This window comes from Triturus cristatus, chromosome 2_1 (assembly GCF_964204655.1).
Source record: "Triturus cristatus chromosome 2_1, aTriCri1.1, whole genome shotgun sequence".
In the NCBI taxonomy this organism is placed as follows: domain Eukaryota; kingdom Metazoa; phylum Chordata; class Amphibia; order Caudata; family Salamandridae; genus Triturus; species Triturus cristatus.
In genome coordinates this window covers 438,870,699-438,886,229 of record NC_140581.1, presented here as the reverse complement: position 1 = coordinate 438,886,229, position 15,531 = coordinate 438,870,699, and the positions used below count along the sequence as shown (strand labels likewise).

Sequence of the window (15,531 nt, the reverse complement as noted above, 5' to 3'; positions counted from 1 at the left end):
AAAATAACATGTGAACTATAGATTCTGAACTGGCTTTACAAGATGGGCAAAGATCACCAGAGGAAACATTTTGGCGACACTTATTAGAAAAACGTTATGTGGGTAAAATCTACTATTGGAATTGTATAAATAAATTTACGTGCCAAAGGGGGAACAATTTCATCAATAGTTTCCTCATAAATATGAGCAATTTTAAAATTAGTAAAATCCTGAGTCAAATTACCCCCCGATTTGGACATCTCCTTCTCCACTACTGTTTCCCAATAGATCGTTTTGACCCTGGACTTTAGTATTAGAGATAGCCTTTCAAGATGAAACCAATATGCCTCCATCCCTTGTCTAAGTAGGAGCTAAACCATGGATGGAGGTTACCTGAGGCTGTTTCAGAAGGCCAATCGTCACCGATCGGCGGGGGGCGAGCTCTTCAACTGACCACAAGTGATGCCAAAACATTAATAGTTTGAAGTCCAACTTACGGGCCAGTTGTCTTTGGGCCAAGTCCAGATACAATGGGGTTAGAGAAGTACTGCTGGGTAAGTATAAAAAAGATCTTTTAGAGAGATTTCCTATGGTAGTAAAACTATTCGTATTCCCACTACCCCGAAGTATTGCCCCATAAGGTGCCCCCCTCCTAGGGCTCAAATATTGAAAATTTCTAGTGCTGGGGCCACTTTCCTGAATACTGTTTTTTAATGAATTTTGCTTATATGTGCAGTCTGCTGGGTTAACAACAGTCGGACTTTATCACTATGGGTAGCCCTGTTTAGGTTAGGTGTTAGGCAAAAACAAATACTTGCTCTAGGATACTTCTTCCTACATACATACATCTTTTGGGTGGTTTTACAATCCCTCTAGAGAAAATCATGTATTTTGTCTTGGTCTCAATTTATACCAGACTCTGCTCGTCGCAGAACCGTATAAAAATCTTTCAATAGTGGTTGGAGGACTTGTGGGGATTTGGAAATTAGTAGGATATTGTCGGCAAAGAGAAGTGCAGGTACTCTTCTCTCACCTACTATAGGGGCATCACACCCATCCCTATCTAGGAAACTACCATCCCATTGATGGTGGGCGACAGGACACATCCCCGTCTCACTCCATGTTATATTGGAAATTGCTCTGTGAGTTGATTATTCTCCCCCCACCTGACTTGGGCTGTGTTTGATGAGTGCAATCAAATTAAAATTTCTAAAAGGTTGAGAGGAAGGCCCATCTCTTTCACCACTCTCCATAGTTTGGCTCGGGGTACTAAGTCAAACGCAGTCCGTAAGTCAACAAAGGCCACATATAATGTCCCACCTTTAATGGCAAACTCCCTCCAGTAGATACACAGGAAGCAAAAAACCTGGTCCAGTGTACTAATATTAGCACGAACGCCTGCTTGGCAGTTGCTCAGGATGTGAGACTCTGAAATTCAGTCCTTTGTCCTAGCCAATACTTGCTTGCCGAACATTTTCCGCAAGGAATCCATTAGACTTATGGGTGTGTAACAGACTGGGCTAGCACTGTCACCCTTCTCGTAAATTGGGATTATTTCCGCTATCTTCCACGAGGGAGGGATGTTCATACCTGATGTGATGGCGTTGGTTAGCATATGGATGTAAGGAGCCCAGACGGTTGGGTCCTCTCTGTACAGGTTATTTGGAATTTGAAAAGTTATTAAAAATAAAAATTTCTTTTTTTCTTTATTTATTTTAATAAACACAGTACAATTACGTATACATCTTCAAGCAATAGTTGTAGGGCAATTAGATAACCAGAGAGGCCACGCATGAGACCACTATAAGGATTATAAAACAAGACACTGAAATGCATATGTCACTGGTAAGCTCTACCCAGCACGCCAGAGTAAGATTCCTGTTCGCCCGGGGGTGACTAGAGGTTATCAACCATTTGTGTTCACATTATGACACTAATGTTCATCGCTTTCCACCCCACCCTCAGGTTCGCCAGTTTCTTTACAAATCAAGTACTGCTGGAAAACGCCCCAGTAAGACTTTGGCCTAGATTGCAGTGGAGAAGTTCACCATATGCGTCCGACTGTGTGTTGCAATAAATCATGTCTTTTGTCCATTCCTCAATTGTGGGGATCGGGCCCCTGCCCACCTCATTGCAACACGTCTCTTCGCTACCAGCAGGGCCATCACCACCAATCGCCTAGAGTCTTTGTCTATAGCTTTGGTATAACCTAGGTGGGCTAAAACGGGTCCGGGATCAGTGCAAGGCTGGCAATATCGCTTATCTTCTGAAATATTTTCCTCCAATATGCTATGGCAGCACCAGGCCAATTGTATGAAGTCGGCCACTGGCTCCGCGCAACGAGAACATGCGGCTGTTTCTCGTAAACGATATTTGTGTAAAAGCTCTAGGGTGTAGTATGTTCTGTTAATGAATTTGAAGTGTATGAGGCGATGCCTACCATTCATTGATATCTTTTTCGTCATTTCACAACAATATTGCCATTCCTTGTCCCCAATAACCCGATTCAGGTCTCCTTGCCAGTCTTTCCAAGGTTTTGAAAACAGCAGAGACCTATTTGCTTGCGTAATGTTATAAATTCTAGAGATTAATTTTGAAGGTGAACGGCTTTTGATGACATAGGAGAAGGGTTGGAGCTCGGACGGTTCCTGTAGGGAATTCCCCAAAAGCGTCTTCAGAGCATGCTGTAATCTAGAATCGAACCAATAATGTAGGGGTAAGACCATCAGCTGTCAACTGCTCCCAGCTGCAAAATTCTCCTCCTTCGAAGAGCAACATTAACTTGGCTCATGGCTTTGGCTGCCCCACTATCTATGCTGGAAGGAAGCCAAGTGCACCACTCTAAGGGGGTCAATGGAGAATACAAAATAGCGCCAGCTTGTCTGTACAGCAGGTTACGCCAAGCATAAGTAGTGGCATTGATAGAGTCTAGTATACTATGTCTTCTTGTTGAATTTCTAAATAGTGCCTGCTGAAGGGTATTTGTATCAGCAGCTATTTTCTCTATATATATGTGGAGGGAGGCACGAGGCAGTGTATACAGGCAGCGGCGTGTGAACACTGTGCTGCTCTATAATATAAATCTAGATCTGGGGCATGGAGGCCACCCATAGAGTACCGCAGAGTGAGAATCTCCCATTTCACTCAAGGTTGTTTGCCAGCCCAGGCTAATCTAATGTTATCATGAGGGACATTATTTTAGTGAGTATATTCTGAAACAGGAATAGAGGTCTGGGGAGAACGACAATCTTCATCAATGAAACACCTCCCAGCAGTGAGAGTGGTAATCGTATCCATCTAGTAACGTCCTTATCCAGCCTGTCTAATACTTTCCCATAATTGTCTATGAGTACTACAACTGGGTCGGTATATATCTGAATGCCCAAATAGCGAACGGACTCTGTTGTCCAGGCCAAAGGGTACTGCGTGGGTGGGGGAGGGTAGATGAAGTTAGCGGAAAGATCAGGGACTTATTCCAGTTAATGTTTAGTCCAAACAGCTGTCCAAAACGGACCTCTTCATTCAAGACCGGAGTGAGGTGGGTAGCGGGGTCTCTGACATATAAGAACAGATCATCTGCCTAGACAGAGACTATTAACTGGTATCCCAGGAAGCGCACCCCACTGTGATATTCTCTAAGTGTGCATAGCAGCGGCTCGGAGACCAAAGCATACAACAGTGGGGGCAAGGGGCACCCCTGGCGAGTGCACCTAGATATTGGTATCGGAGCCGTCACCATATTCCCAAGCCTGACTCTAGCCCTCGGTGCTTCATATACGACCTTTACAAGCTGGAGAAAGATCTCACCAACACCCACCCACCTAAGTACTGTAAGCCTTTTTGGCATCAAGAAAAACCACAGCAGCGTTTGCTCTGGGGTTGTTAATGTGTTGAATTGCGGCAAAAATTGTTCTAAGGTTGGATGTTAGGTTGCGCCCAGGTACAAATCCTGCTTGTTCGATTTCCACTAGTCCCGGAAGTAGGGGAGAAGTACGATTGGCCAACATTTTGGCGAATAGTTTTGTGTCTATGTTCAATAGAGACAGGGGACTATCTGACGAGCACTCACTAGGAAATCTACCTGGTTTGAGGAGAGTAACAATCATTGCCTCACGCATTGAGGGGGGCATCACCTTACTCTCCGCCATCTCTTCAAATAGTGTAACGAGATGTGGTATTAGAGGTCTTGAAAGGCTTTATAGAAAGCGACTGTCAACCTGTTCGAGCCCGGTGAGGTGCCACTTTTCATCGATAAGGCAACCCTAACTTCCCTGGGGTCAAGGGGAGCCAGTGAGCCAAGCAAGGCGGATGTGTGTCAAACAGTCCTCTATAGCAGGACCAGCAGGGAGGATCCACGATCTGTAGAGCTCAGCATAGTATCTACTGAATCTATCCGCAATGCCTTTTGAGGCCTATATCATTATACCATCTTCGCCCATGATCTCAACTATAGAGCTAGCTTCCCTAGGGGGGGCGCTGGAGCATAGCTAAAAGGGCACCAGGACGTTCACCTTCCTGATACACAAGCGCTGTGGCCTACTTGCCTAAGTGTTCGACTTTGCTTTCTGCTGTGTGCTAATATTCCTTCAGTAATTCTTTAATACTGTTCAGCTTCTCTACATTAACCATCAGCTAGTTTAGTAAGCCTGTTTTAAATTGATCTAAGAGCTCCCGCATGCTTAGCTATTGTCTCCCCTCTTATGAACACTTTAAAAGTCTCCCAGACAGTTGAAAAGGCAGCGACTGAGCCTATATTCTTCCTAATGAATGTATCAATAGCTGTAGCCATTTCAGAGTGAAATACCTGATCGAGTAAGGAATAAGGGGGAACCTCCACGTAAATGGTGCATGTCTCATTGTGGGGACTGTCAGCTTCAGCTGTACCAGGGAGTGGTCCGAATATGTTCTTGAAGCGGCTCACAGCTCGACACCAGAGGGAGCAGACTTGTAGAAACCATTCAGTAATCGATGCTAGTGTGGGTGTCGTGTGGGGCAGAGTAGTGAGTGAACCCAGGGGTGACCCTGGCCGCTGCCTCCACACATCTGCTAATCCAAGCTGTTCCATCAACACTGTGATAGCACTGGCAGCTGCATTAGGCCTCTTCTGCGAGCCCCTTGACTTATCTCTGTTGGGGTCAAGTATACAATTAAAATCCCCCCCCCCCCGCACCTGTGCCAGCTCATCAGTGGTGAGCAAGTGTGCCGCCATAGCCTGAAAGCACGGAAGATGATCGTAATTGGTTTCATATATATTTACTAGACGTGCACTAAATCCCTCAGCCTGACATAGGACCACTACAAATCTACTATTAGGATCGTCCTCCTCCGCATGCAAAGCAAAGCCCTATCTCGGATTAACCCAAATGAGAACATCCCTAGCGTGTGAGGTAAAACCTGAAGCGCAGAATAGACCCTGTAATCGCCACCTGGAGAGAATCTTATTTTGTGGGGCTAGATGGGTTTCTTGTATCATGGCCATGTCTACTTGGTGTCTTTTCAAATAAGCCACAGCTTTACAGAGCTTACGATAATCGTTCAGTCCCCGGACGTTCCATGTTCAGAGTTTAATCGTCTTGGACATCATGTATGGAGTTCGCAAACCATGTGAATTACACAGTAATTTCCAGTGTCATACTCCATGCCAGAGTGCCTATCTAATACTAGTGTGCCATTACCTACCCTCAATTTATAAATGGTCATCGACCCACATCTCCCCCCACCCACACTATGCTTACCCCAACTTGGCATAGTCAGTCCCACAGCCTCCCCCCTACCACAAACATAAATCAATACCACATTACAAACAATCAGTAACATAAACAAACCCAGTTGTCGTAGGTGGAATACACACCGGGGCAGATGTTGCCTGGCAAACATCTAGAGTACTAGAGCCTGTACATCTATTTGCTCCTCAAATTAATTCCGCTTTGTTGTGCATAAAGATAACCAAGGCAGTAGAACCGCCCACATATCGCAAAACAAAATTTCAAAGATGGGCCTTCACCCGACACATTTAGTGATACCCTACTGTTCAGGGCCAGATACAAAAAACACATTCAGTGTAGTCACACTTAATTCACTGTTCTTCAGGTTCTGGAGAATTGTCGTCCAGCACAGAGCGAGTTTTTGGAGAACCTCCACTGCGGTTGTCACTCTTTTCTTCAAGAAGTGCAAGGCCTGTTTAGGGTAATTAAAAATGTGAGATTTCCAATAATCGCAAACCCTCAATTTCGCTGGGTAGATCATGTTGTATTCCAGGTGCAAGTCTTGCAATTTCCGTTTTACTGGTACGAATTGGCATCCCGACTCCTGAACACCTGAATATCTCAAGGTTTGCAATTCCCTGGCTTTCTTCAGTGCTGCATCCCTAGCCCTATAGTTGAACACCCGTGCGATGATGGGGCGCGGAGAGGTCCCCAGGGACAGGTCTGGGTGCGAGAGAGCAGTGGGCGCAGTCAATGATGAACATGTTTGAGAAGGTATCCTTACCCAAGAGTGTTCCCAACAATTGTTCCACAAAAAGCTCCATATTTGGGATGTTGGAAAATTCAGCAATACCCACTATGAGCAAATTGTTCCTCCTTGATTGCGCTTCCAAGTCCTCCGCTTTAGACTGGACTAAGTGGAAGAGCTTTTCTAGCTTTGTGGTGGAGCTCAAAGTGGAGTTCAGCGTGTCTTGTGTGCCCAACACCCTCTATTCCACTGTGTCTAATCTCCCTGCATGTTTGTCCAGCCTCTAAGACATTCTGTCCATCTTGAAGGAGAGGGTGTCAATCTTCCAGTCAATTTTCGTTAAGATGAGTTGCATAGCCATGAGAATCTGTTTAAGGTCAGATTCAGCAGCAGTGTCCCCTATCTCCAAAACAGCGTCTTTCTCGATATCTTGCTGCCTGGCGCCTTTTGTGTCTTGGAACTTGGATTGAAATTTCTCCGGACGACCCATCATCCCCCCGGCGGTACAGGCAAGATCACTTTATTGCGCCTCAGGAAGTGGAAGCTTATAAGACTTAAAGAGGACCTCCTCGCAGAAACCACTTGAGTAGGGGCTGGGACCCCATCCGAGGGATGCGCCAATTCTCGAGTGACTGCAATCCACCCCTGCTCTGCAGGTAGCCATTATGGACTGTCCCCCGATTTCAGTTACCGCCTAGCCAGCATTTATATATATGGGGCTAGCAAGCTCATCCAAAGTCCACCACAGGAGCAGAGAATGGGAACCCCTGCAATCCCTCAATTCCTCTCAGACTTAGCAGTCCAAGTGCCACCTATGCATGTAGTGCTGGCGTTAGAAGAGGCAGAGTGGGAGGGAGTCCAGAATTAGCAGCAAAACTCCCCAGACAAGAATTTACCGTAGAATTCAACAAGCTGCTAAACCAAGGTCCTGTATGAAATTGTCTGACCGGCGTCGTCGGGGTATGCAGTGCGGTCTCAGGGGGAGCCGCAATATGTTAAACGCGCTGAGGTGTGTGCCTCCCTATGCCACCAGGAGTCGTGCGCCAGGCGTAGGCCCTCACGGTAGAGTGGGGAGGACTGGAGCTGGAGAGTGCGCATCACGCAGCGATAGTAGTAAGGCGCCTCTGCCCCCACGATCAGACACTGGGCCCAATGGTACCGGAGGTTGCCAGCGTCTTTATAGTTGCACCACCTCCGCCCATGATGCAGGTGTTGAGGAAAGCAGAGAGGAGGGGGGCTCAGAGATCCTAGCGGCCTTCCCAGCAGGGGACAAAGACCGAGTCAAAACCGTCTGTAGGCCAAGGACCCCGCATGGGTTTTGTGGCCATGCCACAGAGCAAGAACACTGTTTTATGCAGCGGGAGACCCCAGGATATTGGACCATGCAAAGAGTTCAATCAGCCCCTCACTGTGTCATCTGGGGGCGTGTGTGTCAGTGCATGTACTCACAGCTGCATATGTGGGTCCAGCGAAGCATCTGGCGCACCTCGCTGCTGCACCACTAAGGCGTCACCACCACCCCAGCCGGGCCCAGGAGTCAGCGGCACCGGGAGACGACCAACACTCCGGCAGCTGCAGTGCCGATACACCGGAGCTGTATCGCCGGCAAGGAGCACTCCTCAGTACACTGCGGGAGCCACAGGTAGAGAAGCGAACTTCGCAGCGGCAGCGCCACACAAACAGACGGGCTGTGCACACCGCTCACAAGGCCGGATATAGGCCGCAGTTCCCAGTCAGGGCAAGCCACCGAGCCTTTCAGGCATCCCGGAAGCTGATGTGTTCTCTGGGCGACGGCAGCAGCAGGGAAGTGTTATATGTTGAATAAAAGAGCAGGATCGAGTCGGATAAGATTTACGGCTCACAGAGCTACTTCAATGTATGGCCATCTTGCAGCCAGGCAAGCTCCGCCCCTGAAAAGTTATACATTTATAGTTGTTTATTATGTATATTGGAATCCAACATACAAGTGCATTATCCATTGGGCCATGCGGTGTACATAATGAAAAAGGCAATAAGTGAGGTCCAAGAAAACATGAAGTACAGAAAAGAGTGCCTGGTTGGTGGCACAGCCCTGACTTAGCGAGGTACAGATCTAACCATGAACCCCACCTGACCACTTCTGGGTGGAATTAGTCTTGACTGTGGCAGACAGGGTGTATAGAGCTAGGACTTGGAAGTTGAAGAGGGATGAGCTGAGGTATTCAGCTTTTCGTTCAGAGTTAGAGCCAGTATTCTAGAATATTTTCAACAGAACCAAGGAATAGTGGCAGAATTAGGAACTTTATGAGATGCATTCATAGGTTAAATGAGTGACGTTTGTATATCCAAAGGGCAGGACTATTAAAGTTGCTACCTACAAGATTAGGCATACTAGAGTGGGAAAACACTGTGAAATAGATTATGAGAGCAATAAAGACTCAGCCATATTGATCAAAATTCAACAAGACCTAGAGGACTTCAGGGTGATGACAGAAAGAAGTAATGTAGGTAGGGAAACAAACATTTAGGGCTTGGGCGAAGGCGATCGGCCAGGCGAGACACACTTGCCGAGGTACTGAAGGCGCATGAAGAGAACTTGGAAATGCCTTCTATCATAGGTGAGGATGACAAAATTAAAGTGGATGGCACCTTAGGAGTCTTCAGACAACAGTATGAAAAGCCATATACGTCCAGACTGCGATCTGGTGACCAGGAAATAAATAGTTATTTGGATAATGTAGCATCAGCCAGGTTAGAAACTTGCAGGAATTGCTAAACTCCCTAATAAAAGAAGATGTGAAATTGGCGATTGCTGCTTTGGCAAATGGAATGGTTTAGTGGATTGCGAGGCGATGACTTCCCAGTGGGATTTTCATAAAGAATTCATTGATATACGGAGCCCTAGACTATTGACAGTGTATAACGGAGCAATATTTAAAGGTAAACTGCCGCCGTCAATGCCTGAGACAGTGATTCCAGTTCTGCCAGAGCACATCCTCAGTGAATGTGGCCCACACAGGCCGCTTTGCTTTCGTTATTAAACGTGGACAGTAAGATTTTAGTCAGATCTTACCACAAAGATTACAGCCTTTAATGCAGAGACTAGTTTTACTGGAACGGTCTGGTCTCATTACTTATGATTTGACTGCAACAATCTTCGCATGTTAATGGCTGTGCTACATAAGAACAGAGTTTACACTATTAGCACTGGCTATGTTACTAGATGCTGAGAACGCGTTTAATGTGTTATATTGGAAAAATGTGCATTAGGTCTTGTGGCGAATTGGTCAAGGTATGTACTTCAGGAACCTGATAAGACTGCTATTTACGAGCATAATTGGTCATGTCACTATAAGTGGTAGGCAATACTCAGCATTACCTACAGGTAGGGGTACCCATCAGGTGTGGCAACAGTCACCGCTTATTTTTGTGTAATGCATTGAGCCACTAACTTGCTGGCTGCAGGATTTCACTTAGGTAGGATGATTCACATCAGAGGTGGATTATCATTAGTGCCAATGTATGCAGATAATGTCATACTAAATATTCAGGGCCCTGCAGCAAATGCGGCACCTACCATTAGGGATATAATCCAATTTGGTCGGTACTCCGGACTACAGATTAATTGGGATAAATCGGAGGTGTTCCTGTTAACTAACGAAACAGGACAGTGGAAGGTAGAATACCCGCTCTGTTGGAGTCCTGAAGGAATGAAATATCGGGGATATATGTCACTAGAGTCACCGCAGAGCTAGTGAGAAGGCATTTCAGAGCAACGATGGAAGACCTAAAAAAGGGAAATGAACATTGGATAAAGCTTCCCTTGTCCATTCTGGGTCATGTATCCTTATTCAAAATAGTGCTATTGTCAAAACGGCCAGATGTATTTGTGAACATCCCAGTATGAATCTCAAGAGTTTTTCTGACAACTCCTGCAACTGCTTACATAATTGATATGGGGGTAAGCAACCATGCTTGCAATGGGATATACTTACACAGCCTGCGAACAAAGGGGGATTAGGAGTACCAGACCCTTCGTTGTATTTCTTAATTGCAGAAGCGTATCATGCTATATACAGGGTCATGGAAACAGCAGCTGTGACTCATGTCAGAGAGGAAAAGACACTAACTAGCTAGACCGTACATACTTCCAAAAATAACAGGGGCAAAACAGTAAACCAGCACAATGAGGTAGATGCCACAGCCATCCCGATCGGGACATGGTAGGAAATTGCTAAACTGTAGGTAATGGAAATACCCTACTCACCATTGTTAATATAGATAATTAACCATACTTTTACCACTATTAGAACGAACTACAGTAAGACTATTTCACAAATTCGGTATTAGCATACTAGGTTACTTGTTCCCAGGGGACAATTTTATTGGCCCACAGGAATTTGGAGACAAAGGTGGAAACACGACATTGGTGATGCTACTCTACTATCTTTTAAGGCACACTGCACCGTCAACATTTCTCAGTTTCCCCAAGTGCCCGCCAGAACTAGGAATTCTGACCAAATTGATACAAAGGGGAGACGTGGGCAAGACTATTTCAGTTATGCATGAGGAATTGATTATTTCTTTGGTTAAACCAGACCACGCATCCAGACAGTATTGGGAGATAAAGCTGGGTAGACCCATACCTGATAAAAGTTGGAGCTACTATTGTACACAGGTGAACAATATGCTGTTTAACTATCGACTTAAGTTAATACAATTCAAGAAGTTGCACCACTTGTAGTACACACTTGACAGGGTCCGGTGCAAAAAATGTAAAACTATAAATCTTGCCTTCTTGCTTATTGCCTGGATTTGCCCTGAGATGACTAGAGTTGAATGCGTAGTGAACATCCGAGAGATGCATGTGTGACTCCTCCAGCCTCAGTTCATTAACAAAGCAAGTGTCTCTTCTGTTTCGTCTTCCCTCATGTATTTACTTTTTGGCTCGTACATGTACAGAATCTGACTACAAGGATACCCCCTTTACCCCCAGTCCCTTGAGACATTCAAGAACCTCTGCAAAAGGGTAAGATATTTAAATGTAGTATATACTATCGAGTGAAAAGTGATAAATCACGGACAATATCTAACCAGGAAGTATAAATATGAGTGTAAAGTGATGTGAGGTTTAAACACTACACCTTTTTACCTGGCTCCACAATATGGGTGGTGAGATGTGAATGGCATCAACCCTCGATATTTGTAATTTCCTGGGACAGCATCCCTGAAAGCTAGTGTTTGATCACAACCACACAAAGCATGATGAATAAAAGCACACTAGAGCACCCATCTTGAATGAATTTTAGGATGATATAGGCGCAGCGCGAGTTGGACACATATGATTATACAATCATTGTTCCTTTTATAGGCTGACATGAAACCATACGGTGAGAGATAAGTATTCTACTTACCGGTCCTTATGAGTGCTGTTTTCTACACACTGTATTTAAACATAGGAAAGTACCTAGTTAAAAACCAGGGAGGGAGATCCATTTGCCCTGAAGAAAGTCCAGGACCCGTTTGGGCCACTTAATAGGGCTGAAACATGTTGGCATTAGGGTTGTAGGACCATTACCTACTTATGACCCCCTCTATCCATTTTTAATATCCCCTAGAACTCCGCTAATAAAGGGATATCGGGAGTGGGAGGAGGAGTTTTAATCTTTAAACTCCATTGCCAATTTCTCTTAAGTGGTCCCTGAAATATGGTCGAGCCCACCCTGACCTTTAGGAGTCAGGGTGAACCCGATGATGAGCATGACACTACTAGAGTGTGTGAGGGTTATTTAACAAAAAGGGATGGTTTCCTTCCCCGTGCATGAGTGGTTGGTGCCCGACCGTCTCTATACTCGGTGGGATTCCACTGTGGACCAATATTTGAATTGGGAGGACAGGACGTTTCCCCTCAGGAACACCTCCCTACTCTACTTGCTCAGGTGAAGGGATCTTCTCCCGTAGCCGTAGTACAATACAACCTTATTTATTCCCAGGCAGACAGGATGGAGCAAGATGTAACACTGCACAGGCGCAAGAAAAGACTGAAAAAAACGGTTTGCCTAACGCTGTGCTTTAGCTTCAGATGTTTAAAGCTAAAGCACGGCATGTCGCAATTGGTACAAATTTAAATTAATGGGAAAAATATGCAGTGGCCACCCGCCTTTTTAAAAAATGTGTTTACCTTTGTAGCAATCATGGCACGCCAAGCTTTAGCTTCAGATGTTGAAAGCTAAAGTGCATGTAAAACAAGGAAGGCTTGGGTCCTATCACTTACTGGCCAAGACCACTATAATTTTAGAAAACAAGAAATTGGCCAGAAAGGTTGTTAAGCAATTATTTAGCAACGCCTAGCCAATAAATCCTAAGCATGCATGATTTATTTTATATTATTTTTCAGTTTCAAATTATTGTGCATAGAAACATTTCATCATGTCTTAAAAAGAAACACTAATCTTGCACATTTGAAAACAAAAATACATATAAATGCAAATACAAAATACTTAATACACACATATACAAAACACAGACACCATGTGAAATGTCAATTGCCTCCTAAAAGTCTTTAGAGGACACCAGTCCATGTATAACACATGAAGAAGCAGGCGGACGTATCTTGATTCAAACGTTTTGCCTGTTTGCTGAGCTGAAGGCTACTCTATGTACAGGGGGTCATTGCCCCATAAGGGAATACATCTCTTTTAAAACTCCTTGGGGTGCCCCATAAATGTCTTGGCTTCAGCTCAGAGTCAAAGCTAAAATGCGGCATGCAGTGATTGCTACAAAACAAAGAAAATGTGCTGCAATTGCTACGAAAGTAAATAAATGGAAAAAAGCCTGCGAATCAATCGCAGAATGCCGCGTTTTCGCTTAAGATGTTTAAAAATAAAGCGATGCGGTTCGCCATAGCTACAAAAGTAAATAAATGGAAAACAAATGCGGTGGCTGCCAGTGCAGCATGTTGTGCCTGCTTCAGCAAGACAGTAATTAACTAAATAGTGCTCACTAACTGTTACCGAAACCTAGAGAGTAAGTACACATGTAAGAGGGGCTTCCTCATGGGAGGTAACAACAAAAGAGAGAGGTACTAAGGAGGGACTACTAAGCCTATTCACAAATCAAAAGCCATTCTTTACAAAGGACAGTAAGAGGAGCCAATTGAAAAGGTGGGCAAAAAATGGGCAGAGCTTAAAGTCCATACCTGAATACAGCATGTCTGTAAGAGACAGCGCAGCCTAGGCGAGACCTAAAAGTAGTCTTACCAAGGGGAGGTAAACAGTATTGGCCACATGTTCACTTGAAAACAAGAGGCCCTGAATGTGCTGGTTATAAAGAAAATATTCATGGCTGTGTTGAAAAACAACAGTAATTGGAGGGCAAATGACTGATGCAGCCTTCACAAACACATTAGGTCGCCTACCACATTGACATCTCCAGGTCTTTCTCCTACTAAGGTCAGAGTTCAGTGGCACAGATGGCTGCCTATATACATTAAACTGAAGGGTAGGAGTTGGGAGTTTGAAAACATTTATAAACCTTTATCTTTACACCTGTAAATTAGGGATGCACATAAACTCCTGCCATATTTTGCAGTAAATATCAACAAGGTGGATATCTTTGAAGTTCCATGAATGAAATCTGCTGGAAATTAGTGTCAAAATATTTTCATGCTGAGCGCAATCCATGAGCATCCACCACTTTAATGCAGACATATGTATTTTCTGACAACCTTAATCTAACGCTTGAATTTCCAAGCAACAGCAGTATGAATTGTAATGAACAAGAGCTAAAAATGCACTTTAGATAAACAGAATCCAGAAATAGATGTAATTTTATTTCTGGAGACAAATTATACACCACTAAGCCAAAGGGTTTAGTAACCTATTAAAGTGATCAACATGCAATTCTTCATACCATTTCTGATTTAGAGCAACAACTTATCACACGATTATTGAAGATAACTACAATCAGCCATTACATTACTTACCTCTGTAAACTCAGCGTTTTGTTTTGGTGTGAAACTTTTGCAAATTCAATTTCCTTTTCCAATTCTTTACTTCTGTTGGAAAAAGGGACAGATACCATATAAATACCAAGGAAGTGCAAAAACGGTCAAACATCTACCATAGCAGACACAGCAGGTTTTGAATCTCTTTCACTACAGAGGAATTATTCCTGTAACTCCTCTCCATTGCCTTTCCAAACTAGGAAAAGGTAATAAACAGGGAATTAACCCCACCAATCCCACACAATGAAGTATGTGTATAATATGAATCAACAGATCATTTACACTAGTAATTGTCTCTCTGAAAGAGGTATTATACCAGCAATCATATCCCACTAAACGTATGAGGACTAATCAGCCACCAGTGAAAGGAATTAGGTTCCTAATAAAATCAAAAATAAAGACTGATGCAGTACTCAATCAAAAGTAACTGTGCTGATGACTAGCCTGAGGGAGAGAAGATCTGTTAGCAAGGGGAGGGGAAATCTAACTAAAAGAATTAGAATTTTGTCATCAAGACTTGTTCAATTACAAGGCTTCAAGGAAATTAGTATGTCACCAAGTCTACGAACATTAGCCAGTAAATCATTAATGCAATCAGTATTCTCCGCCAGAGAAAATATGTGATGGGCCCTCAAACAAAAAATGTCAGTCGGCAGCCCAACGCCAGAGAAATGGCAGCACAATTACTGTACTGCTAGAGATACTGTACCAGCATTCATGTATAGATTTATCTTGAAAAAGAACACTTTCCTTACTTCGGAGAAGCACGGCCATAAAGGGCAGTACGAATTGAGCAAGGTCATGTTACTGACGTTGTAGTGTTTCTGCACTACTGGGAGGCAGGGGACTACTCACGACCTTTGTGGAGGCACAAGTGACTGCACGGCTATACCTTGCACCGGGCTTGCATTTCAGTGCAACTTCCTGTGGAATGGTCTGCCCTGTCCACTTGTTTTACAAGAGGCACACAGAGTGTCTGTTATGCTAAGCATGGTAAGCGCATTGTAATAGCCATCTAATCGTTTGGCTGCGGGCATCGGGCACACCACACACCTTGAATGATAATGACCAACAGTGAGCAACTTTGTGGTGTATTTATGTGGTTCAGTTGTATA

The 15,531-nt window shown here is 44.3% G+C and overlaps 1 protein-coding gene across 2 annotated transcripts in view; it reads right to left on the bottom strand.

Moving 5' to 3' along the window:
• CENPH (centromere protein H) overlaps positions 1–15,531 on the bottom strand; it is a 466,689-nt gene that overhangs the window by 285,250 nt on the left and 165,908 nt on the right. For both annotated transcript variants that reach the window (XM_085632190.1, XM_085632197.1), the window contains one exon: positions 14,396–14,467. In XM_085632190.1, coding sequence (XP_085488316.1) covers positions 14,396–14,467 — 72 coding nt within the window. The remainder of the gene's footprint in view (positions 1–14,395; positions 14,468–15,531) is intronic.